This window comes from Arachis ipaensis, chromosome B3 (assembly GCF_059453495.1).
Source record: "Arachis ipaensis isolate K30076 ecotype BB chromosome B3, ASM5945349v1, whole genome shotgun sequence".
Lineage (NCBI taxonomy): Eukaryota > Viridiplantae > Streptophyta > Magnoliopsida > Fabales > Fabaceae > Arachis > Arachis ipaensis.
The window spans coordinates 41,618,354-41,629,322 of NC_142438.1; the positions used below are offsets into that span (position 1 = coordinate 41,618,354).

The 10,969-nt window shown below is 36.5% G+C and overlaps 1 protein-coding gene and 1 pseudogene across 2 annotated transcripts; both read left to right on the top strand.

Annotated features, from left to right (window-relative positions):
* The first annotated feature begins 907 nt into the window (after window positions 1-907).
* LOC148570409 (putative pentatricopeptide repeat-containing protein At3g15130 pseudogene) lies at window positions 908-5,696 on the top strand (annotated as a pseudogene). Its single transcript, XR_015907307.1, has 3 exons — window positions 908-1,167; window positions 2,046-5,108; window positions 5,576-5,696. The product of XR_015907307.1 is annotated as a putative pentatricopeptide repeat-containing protein At3g15130 pseudogene (transcript).
* An 888-nt stretch (window positions 5,697-6,584) lies between these two features.
* LOC107630363 (uncharacterized) lies at window positions 6,585-10,040 on the top strand. Its single transcript, XM_088508644.1, is given in 8 exon segments — window positions 6,585-6,966; window positions 8,282-8,421; window positions 8,424-8,706; window positions 8,708-8,916; window positions 8,919-8,975; window positions 9,252-9,430; window positions 9,432-9,530; window positions 9,532-10,040. Coding segments are annotated over 7 exon segments (1,362 nt in total). The 5' UTR covers window positions 6,585-6,966; window positions 8,282-8,294; the 3' UTR covers window positions 9,940-10,040.
* Window positions 10,041-10,969: the final 929 nt, after the last annotated feature.

Consider the following 10,969-nt stretch of genomic DNA (forward strand, 5'->3'; position numbering starts at 1 on the left):
AGCTCCTTTTGAAAAAATAGTTTAAATAATAAAAGTTTATATTAAAAGTAGTTTATAAATAAGTTATTTTATGTTTAATTTTTAGTTTTAAAAGTGCTTATTTTAAAAGAAATGTGATAAAAAGCTTTTTATTACAAGAGAAGTCATTTTTTTTAACTTCTCCATAAGCATTTAAATAGCTTCTTAGAAAGCTACAATTTAGTTTTAAAAATTGCACCTGACATTAATACTACTACTTTTCATAAGTTAAAAGCTCAAAAAAAAATAGCTTTTGAAGTTTTCCAAATGGGTCCTTAGTTAATCCTCATTACAAAATTGTAATTTGTAAATTATTAATCTTTCATATTTCATTTATTGTGCTGTAGTAGTCTTCATTACAAATTTATAAGGTTTAGGATTTGTGCTGTATTTGTAAATTATTATACTTTCTTAAATTGTATTTAAAGTTGAATGATATTTTAAAATTTATATTAGACTATAATTATATTTATTTATATTTTATTTATTATTTTATTATAAAATAGTTATTTTAGTTGAACTATAATCCACAATTAAATCAGTTAAATTAATAAACTAATAGTTAGAGTAATTTTTTTTTTGGTGACTAATAGTTAGAGTGATTTAATAACCAATTCGATTTTCAGAACCTTGACTAAAATATAATTATAATCTAATAGAAAAATGAGAAATATCATTGAAACTAAGAGGATTAGAAACCAACTTATTCTCTAGGCATGTATTATTAATTTATTATCCCTAAGTGCTTCTTGACTGATACTATCTAACTATCATCTAAAACTGTAAAAAACTATAAAAATTAATAATCAGATAGAAATTAAAACAGCCATCATTTACCAACAAAAAAAATTAGTTAACAATTTAGCAAAAACACAATCATCCAATAATCAAAAGGACAAGAACATGAAGAAAAATTGTACAAATCCCTGTTCGAGTATCTCTCTCAGACCCGAACGGCTGCTACTTCTTTCTCCAGCGTTACTCGCATGTCTTAACCGCCGGCTGCTGCTATGTGTTCTCTCTCCATCTTCGCTGTCGCTATTTAATGTCTCTGCAGCGAGGCTGCAAACTTTAAGCTCCTTCCCGCTGCTGCTGTGCTCTCTACTCACCCAGTCTCCGACACTGCAGTTGTACACTCTCTCGCCACCGGTCAGCTCTCTTCTAGTCTTCTGTGCCTCTCTCAATATCTTGATTCTGATTAATTGATTACTTGATATATTAACAATATGGATTAATTCGATTTTTTTTTTAAATTCTTTGTTCATCAAGTTATTTTATTAGATTAGTACCGGTTTTGCCTCTTTATGATTGAAAATACAATGTGTGATTAAACTGATTAAATTCAATGTTAGTTCTTTAATCTTTCTTCTCTGTTCTGCCCAAAAAGAACCTTAATTTGCTTGTTTGTGATTAAACCTTGTTGCTAATGATGAACTAATTAACATTCTGGGGCCTTAATTTAATTCTGTTTTGGTTATCATTTGAGTGTAATTAAAAGCTAAATGGAAGGAGGAAGGCCTTAGTTTGCTTCTGTTTAGCTTGCCATTTAGGTTCACTAACCCATCTTCGCAAACACAATATATAAGTGCCATGCATATGATTGCTTGCAGTTCTTGATTTATCTTTGATCCTTTTTGAATCTTGGACATACCACGTTTCAAATGCCTAACAACGTAATATGTGTTCTGTGTAAAAGGATTTGTTGCATTTTTACAGGCTATTTCCCTTGAAATTGCTTGCTTTTCTTGTGTAATAAATTTGGACCTTAGAATAATGAGGTTTCATCCGGTTTAAGGCTGGGTTAGGTTCTCAAAAATTGACCTGGAGAATATTGAGGGCCAGGTCTGTGCTTTCACCCTACCCATGTACACACACCCCTATTAAGTGCATCAAGACACTTAAAGATAACAGATTATGCAAAATTGAAGTACCTCAACACATTCATCTATGATGGTTGTAGTTGATATGCCTCTACTTTATTTCCAGCATTGCCTAACTCTCTCTTTGTTTGTTGGTTTATTCTTCAGCTTGTCCAAAAATAATCATCAAACAAAATAAAAGTGAAAGTTTTCATGGAATACGCAACTGTGTCCTATGGATTGTGCAACCTACACAGTTTTCAGTTTCTCTCCCTACCCATTCTCCAAGTTCAAATCTTTTCACATAAACCACCGCGAAACCCCTTCAACATTTTTTCCACAGTTAGTTCAGCTCAACAGAGGTCAGGGACAACACCTAAAAGAGACCCTAGTGGTATAAATCATCGCTCAGTGCCTCAAACAGAGAAGAACATTGAGATGAAACCGTCAAACGTGGGTAGCAAGCAGAGGCTTAAACGATATTCTTCCTTGTTGGGTAATTGTGCTTTGAGAGGAGCTTTGAATGAGGGAAAGGCCATTCATGGTCACCAGATAAAAACTGGGGTGGACCCTGATTCTCACTTTTGGGTTTCACTCATCAACTTGTATGCAAAATGTGACTACTCCAGTTATGCATGCCAGGCGCTTGATGAAATGCCTGAACAAGATGTCGTGTCCTGGACTGCATTAATTCAGGGATTTGTAGCTCAGGGAAATGGCAGGCAGGGTGTTGATTTGTTTTGTGAGATGAGAAAGAAAGGGATCAGTCCGAATGAATTCACGGTTGCCACTTGTTTGAAAGCTTGTTCTATGTGCCGGGATGTTAGTTTTGGGAAACAGGTTCATGCTGAAGTGATTAAGGAGGGTTTATTATCTGATGTGTTTATTGCATCTGCATTAGTTAATCTATATGCGAAATGTGGTGAAATCGACCTTGCTGATAAAGTGTTCTTTTGCATGCCTGAGCAGAATGAAGTATTGTGGAATGTGTTGATTAATGGTCATGCTCAAGTGGGTGATGGGAAAGGAGCATTTAGATTATTTTGTGAAATGATAAATTCAGAAGTAGAATTCAGTGAATTTACCTTGTCCAGTGTACTTAAGGGTTGCACAAATTCAGGACAATTAAGAGACGGCCAACTTGTGCATTGTTTGGCAATCAAAAGTGGTTTTGAAATAGACAAATTCATGTGTTCCAGTCTTGTAGACATATATTCAAAGTGTGATATGGTAGATGATGCACTAAGACTTTTTTATATGATCACAGACCATGATGTAGTTTCGTGGAGTGCAATGATCGCTTGCCTTGAAAAGCAAGGTCATAGCAGTGAAGCAATTAAGCTATTTTACTTGATGAGACATACTGGAATTGAACCAAACCAATTTACCTTTTCAAGTGTTGTTAGTGCTGCTGCTGAATTGGGTGACTTGCTTTATGGAGAAAGCATCCATGCTTGTATTTTCAAATTTGGGTTTGAATCAGATGTCTCTGTAAGTAATGCCCTTATCGGGATGTACATTAAAAATGGTTGTGTGGATGATGGTTATCGGGTGTTTGAGGCGATGACAGGGCCAGATCTTGTTTCTTGGAATACTCTATTGTCAGGATTTCATGACTATGGTTACGCTGAATCAGGATCAAATGTTTTCTGCCAGATGCTTGTCGAAGGATTTAGGCCAAATATGTATACATTTATTAGTATTTTAAGGTCTTGCTCTGATCTCTTAGACATAAAGTTCGGAAAGCAAGTTCATGCTCAAATTCTGAAAAACAGTCTTGATGGAAATGAATATGTTGGGAAAGCCCTTTTGGACATGTATCTCAAATTTAGATATATGGAAGAATCATATATAGTTTTTTCTAAGTTGATCAATAGGGATGTCTTCACATGGACAGTAATGATCACTGGTTTTGCTCAAACTGAGCAAGAAGAGAAGGCTATCAAATTCTTAAATTCAATGCAGCAAGAAGGAGTAAGGCCCAATGAGTTCACTATTGCTGGCTGTTTAGGTGGTTGTTCCCGGATAACTGCTACTGAAAGTGGAAGGCAACTTCACTCTATGGCACTTAAAAGTGGACTTCTGCCTGATATGTTTGTTTCCGGTGCACTTGTCGATATGTATGCAAAATGTGGCTGCATAGAAGATGCTGAGGCTGTTTTTAAGGGACTGGTTTGGCGTGATAAAGTCCTATGGAACACTATGGTATGTGGATTCTCTCTGCATGGTCAGGGTGATAAGGCCCTACAGACCTTTCAGAAAATGAAAGATGAGGGCAACTTACCGGATGATGTTACCTTTTTAGGTGTCCTTTCTGCATGCAGCCACATGGGTCTTGTTGAAGAAGGGAAACAACACTTCAACTCCATGAGCAATGTTTATGGTGTAACTCCTAGAGACGAGCATTATGCTGGTATGGTTGACATTCTTAGCCGTGCAGGAAGATTTGTAGAGGTTGAAAGTTTTGTCGAAGAGATGAAGCTCACGTCTAATGCATTGGTCTGGGAGAATGTTCTGGGCGCATGTGCAAAGCATGGGAATGTCAAATTTGGTGAAAGAGCAGCAAAAAGGCTATTTGAGCTCAAATGTGAGACAGACTCAACTTACATATTACTTTCAAATATTTTTGCTAGCAAAGGTAGGTGGACAGAGGCCAAAAGAATAAGGGCCTTGATGTCCAGCCATGGTGTGAAAAAGGAACCTGGTTGTAGCTGGGTAGAAATAAACAATAAAATACATGTCTTTGTGTCGGATGGGGGACATCCTCACATCAGGGAAATCCATTTGAAATTGGAGGAGCTTGGTGAAAAGCTCAGATTGATTGGTTATGTACCACAAATGGAACATGTGCTTCATGATGTTCCAGACACAGAGAAAGAAGAACATCTTAATCACCATAGTGAGAAGTTGGCTCTTGCCTTTGCCCTTATGAGCAATAGCCATAAGCAAACAATACGAATCTTCAAAAACCTGCGTATCTGTCGCAATTGCCATAATTTTATGAAGCATGTCTCAAGGATCACAACTCAAGAAATAGTTATTCGCGACACTAACCGGTTCCACAGCTTCAAGGATGGATCGTGTTCCTGTCAAGATTATTGGTGATTTGGCTGAAGACACTAACCTGTTGAACTTGTTTTCATGTAATTCACTGCTTTGAAAAGAACTACTTGTGCTCATCCATATCCCTAGTGCTGAGATGTGAGAAGATATCAAAATAACTCTGGCAAGGTAATGAATGAATTTGTGTACTTCTTTCATTCCTCGTTAATTTCAGCGACATTCATAGCTATGAAAGCATTTTAATCTCATTCATGCCAAACTCACTTAAAAAAAGATTGAACATTAAATATTTATAATAATAGGCACCAAGCTGTCTCAATTTTTATTTGGCTCATAAAATTTGATAGAAGGTTTCTTTTTGGTGTAAACTTCTTTGAATGACACATTGAATCTGGAGAGTAATTAGTGAGACTACCGGCATAGATCAGAGTCAATATTAAATTGCAATTTCATTGTCTGAATAATGCATTTAATTTATTTATCACATTTCTTTTACTGATATAGTAATATATAGTATCCATCTGTAATTCTTGTACTACCCAGTACATCATCAAAAGGGCCTGTTATTTGCAATCAGCAAAGAATGGTGCTTTCTATATCAATTATAATATCTTAGTTGGTTTCTATGTATCCAGCGTGCTAATATTGATGATCTATCGGGAAAAAGTTTTCTAGGGATGGAACTTCTGTGGAAAACGGATGGAATGCCCCTCCTTATCGAATGCATCTTGCTGTTGTGTGCATCCTATTATTCAGGTTTGGCATCTAAACTAAATTTAATTGTGTATAGAGGAATGAGATCATGCCCGGAAATCGTTGTCCAGAAAGAATCCCATTTTATATGAATAAAGTAATTTTTTTAATTCAAATTTGCTGCGGGATTCGAACCCAGAGACTTTGTTTGAGCGGACAAACGAACTTATGATTCGACCAACCAAGTTAGTTAAAACCCTAACAATTAGTGTTAGAAAAAATACGTTAACTAAATTATCATTAAAGAATAACATAGGCACATAGCTAGTATTTTTTATTAAAAATTTATGTAATTATCTTATTTTATAATAAATAAATATATAATAATATAGATATACTTTCTTTTTCTTAAAAATATGTTGTGTATAATAGTTTTTTTTCTACTTATGACTATAATTATCTTAATAAAAATAAATATATTTAAAGAAAAAATAATTTTCTATATTTATTTCTACTTCTAAAAAATCTCTCTTTTAACGGTACAAACAAGCAAAATAATGTTCCTCCAGGCATTTGATGAGAGGATGAAGAATAAAAACTTTCACGATGCAAAGAAAAGAAGAATAAAGACTTTGACTAATGGCTAGGAGCCTAGGACTGAAGTACGTAATTATGTTTGTATCATAGTTCTGAAATTGGACGGGACCAGCCGGTCGAACCTGTCCGACCGGGAACCGGACACCTATGCAGTTTGGTCCTAAATAGAAAACTGCAATTCTGAAAACCGCTTGTAAACCGCTGAACAGGCTGGTCGGACTGAATCGGGACCCAGCTGGTTTACAAGAAACGACACCGTTTTGAACTTTTAGAAACACAAGAGCATCAGAAATTCAGAATCCGTTTCCTTCCCTTCAGTAGTAGAGCTCAAAGCCTAAACCCTGGAACCCTAGCTTCTCAACTGCCGCTGCAAGGATTGCTGCCGTCCGTCGTGCTCAGGCACCAGCGTCGTCGTCTGGTTGTCCGCACTTCATTCTCATTCAACAATCGCACCTTCTTCCTCGAGCTCAGCGTCAATTCCTGATCTTTGTCTGCTGTGTCGGGCTCCTGCCGCCGTCCGTCGCGCTTGGGCTCCACCATCTTCGTCTGGTCGTGGTGCTCGAATTTTCCAACCCACCAATTGCAGCTTCTTCCTTGAGCTCGGCGTGTTGGAGTCTGCCCTTCATTTGCTCAGCCGCAGCAGCTTCTTCCAACCGACCACCGTCTTCGAGTCGTGCTTGTTGCTTGGCCTCTGTCTCCATCGCGCTTCTGCCCCTCTGTTCAGACTGCTCAAGAAGTCAGAACCAAGGCTTAGGATTCTGCTAGTGCTTCTCAGATTGGTTTCTTCATTTTTTTTTTGAATTTTTTCGTTCTTGGTTTTTTGTTCTTCGGTTTAGGAGTCTGCTACTGCTGATACTACTCAGATTGAATTGTTGAATGATTAGCTCTGCTTATTGCTGTGCTGTGCTGTACTCTGTTCTGTTGCTTTTTTTTCATGATGTGCTGGAAAAAATTGAGCTAAAAGCTTGAAACCTTGATAATCCTTGTTAATCTTTGAAAAAGTTTATTGCTGATGTGTAACCTTTTATTGTGGTGTTGTGATTTAATTGTTGGTGTTGTTGCTATGTAACTTTCAATTGTTCCTGTTGGTGTTGTTGCTTTGTTTTAAATTTTAATTGGTGGTGTTGTCTTATAATTTGCTATAATTTGTTAATTTGGTGTAATTTTCATACTGTGTTGATCTTTGTTTTAATTGTTTATTGTGTTTGTCCTTGTGGTACAAATTCTCCTGATTTGAAGGCTTTCGTTTTGGTTCTAGATAAGGCTGCATTTGACTTGGATGAACGTCTCAACGATGCTATTTTATATATGAAGAATATATAATTTTATACAATGTGATACAATTTTTCTTCATGTTCTTGTCCTTTTGATTATTGGGTGATTGTGTTTTTGCTAAATTGTTTACTAATTTTTGTTGTTGGTAAATGATGGCTGTTTTAATTTTTGTCTGATTATTAATTTTTATAGTTTTTTTTTTTTTTTTTCAAGTTTTAGAAGATAGTATTAGTCAAGAAGCACTTGGGGATAATAATGCATCTATAGAGAATAATTTGGTTTCTAATCCTCTCAGATTCAATGATATTTCTCATCTTCCTATTAGATTATAATGATGTTTTAGTCAAGGTTCTGAAAACCGGACCGGTCATCGAACCACTCTAGTTATTGATTCACTGGTTTAGCCGGTTCAACCGTGGTTCAACTGACATAATTGGTTTATAATAAAATAATAAAATATAAATAAACATACTAAAGTATAATTATAGTCTAATATAAACTTTAAAATATCATCCAACTTTAAATACAATATATGAAAGATTAATAATTTACAAACACAGCACAAATCCTAAACCCTATAAATTTGTAATGAGGACAACCACTGCAGTTTGATTTATTTTTTTTGTCTTTTTGTAAATTAGTTAGTACTGTGATTCTTTTTGCAAATTCAGTGGTCTGTGGTCACTACTAATTTGTTGGTTAGTTTCGATTATTTGATTATAAATTCTAATTAATTGGTGCTAATTTTTTTTTGTGAATTTGTGATAATTATGCAGATTGATATCAGCCATGCCGACCTTTAGTGCCATAGCATTGGATAGGTTGTTAGAGCCTGGAGGTTCCAGGCCTGTTGACAGATCTGCTCCGAGTTCGATGCCTCTGCCAAACTCACAGAATGGGAGGAATGCTAGTGCGCCCCGAAGAAGAAAAAGGCTCCTCGTCCTCCATTAAAACCATCTCTTTATGCCACTCCTGAGGTGACGCCACTTCCAGATGCACCCTCTCCATTTCCTCCGTCACCAATCATTAACCATAAGCGACGTACCCCGCGCCTCCTCAAGAGCACTTCAGAGGCCAGCATACTGGCTGAGCGGAATGTTCTCCATGATTGTGAAAAGCCTTTTGGTAAGAGCTCAGATATGGTGATTGTAAGTTCAGCTGGTGACTTCCAAGTTCCTTATAAAAATCCTGAAGCTGCTAAAGGAGCAAGGTGACAGTGTTTATCACTTTGAATTTGATAGCAGCAAGAATGGTGACTTTGGGACTGGACACAGGGAAAGTGGGAGTAGTAGCATTACAAATGATTTACAGGTACCGACAATGAATTCACAAAGAGGTTTAGAGATTGAAGATTTCTTTGATCCAAATGAATCAATGAGTTTTGCAAGTATTACAGATGTTGAAGATAATGCTGCGCAGAACTGTCTATGAAGTACAGCAGTCTTGGGGAGTTTTTTGATGCTTGGGAAGGTAATTTGGGTTTAGTTTTCTGCCCATTGTTTTTGTTGCAATGGAACATACACAAGCAATAAGAGCCTTGTTTGTTTTTCTCACTTTTCCCCCAATTTTCAACTTATGCTACTTGCTGCAGTGGGCGGAATATCCTAATTATATCATGGAATTATCCATAGTATGGTATATTTCATACGCCTTACAAATAGTGGTTTAGTAGTGCTTGTAGTGAAGGTCTTATAAATTCTTTATTCTTGTTGGAGATGAGCTTACTTGTCTTTTCTCTTTCTGCAGAACTATCTTCTGAAGGTGGAGCTCAAACTTCTACAATTGATTTTGAAGCTGAATTGTGTGAATTGAGGTTGAGCCTATTGATGGAGATAGAGAAGCGGAAGCAAACTGAAGTGTCCCTTAACAGCATGAAAAGCCAATATGAGAGAATTAGGCAAGGGTTATACAGTGCAGGAATTGTTTTTGCCTGCAAATCTTACTGCTGTTGCAGCGGTTGACCTGAATTCTTATCCCATGGAAGATCTATGTCAACAAGTTCATGTTGCAAGATTCATATCGAACTCACTCCATTGGGAGAGGAATGGCCAGGGCTGAAGTTGAAGTAGAGATGGAAGCTCAACTAGAGTTAAAGAACTTCGAGATTGCTCGTCTCTTGGAATGCCTCCGATGTTATGAGACCATGAATAGAGAGATGGTTCAGAGGAACCAGGAAGCGATAGGTGAGACTTATGTCATATATTTGGTCTTTGATAGTTTTGATCAAGTGAACGTACTCATTTTTTTCCTTCCTGTAAGAATATCTGTTGCTGGCACTAGTTTGGCTAGTCATTTTACATGTCCTCGAAGCACAATTATCATGCTTTACTTTGAGTTTGACAATTATGCATGTTCAAGAAAGATTTGGATGGACACAGCACCTGTATTGAGTGAGAATTGTCTATCTGGTTGTCGAGCGGGATTGTCTGTCTAATGTTAGTTTTATTAACAGTCTTGAGAATCGTGCATCCATGGTGTGCGCGACAACTGTTGATGTGTTTATTTTGCAGACAGCAAATAGCAATTAGCGGTTTAGGATCAGTTTTAGGATAACTCCCCCCTTTTTCCTGTTTACCACAAAACAAAAGTAGAATTATTAGAATACAAAGGGGAATAAAGCTGCATTATTTGGGAATGTGGTCAATTTAATGCTGAGATAATTGAAACTTCGAGCTCATAGCTTTAGGTCTGTATGGAGAGATATCACAATTGGTTTAATTCTTTTTTTTTTTTGGGGGGGGGGGGGGATGGATTTCTACTTATTAATACTATACACAACCCTTGATGTGCACCAATATTGCAAGGTTTGCATTGAAAGCCCTTGATGTGCATCAATATAATAGCTATCAGAGTCTTGTTCACTTCTGTTATATTGTGAGTCTCATTAAAAACTTCTTTCACCTAAGTCGTAAGGGAATTTTCCACCACATCCCAAGCTTGTTGATAGAATTTGGCTGGGAGACCATCGCTTCCAGGAGCCTTCCAGCTTCCCATAAAAAAAAAAACCGCATCTTTAATCTCCTCGCTTGATACCTCCTTAGCCATATCCTGATACTCCATATCTTGTAACTTAGGAAACTGATTAGAAACAACAAAGTCATTATAATCAGATTCTGAACAATAGAAATTCTTAAAAAAATTAACACCCCAAACTTTAAGAGTGTCCACATTGTCCACCCATTCGCCTTCCTCACTCTTTAAGGCTGTGATTTTGTTTCTCTTACGTCTTTTATTCGCCTTTGAGTTTGAATTTTTATCACCAAATTTAATGGTATCACATCTAGACATTTGTTGCCAATAAGTCTTCTCTTGAATTGCTATTGTCTCGTATTCTTTCCACAAATCTTTTTGGAGTTTATCCAAGAAGGGATTATTGTTGAAAGAGTTTTTTGTTGATCCCTTCAAGCCTTAGGAGAATGCACCATTTTTTCTTGAAAATATGGCCAAAAACTTTTGTTCCAAGT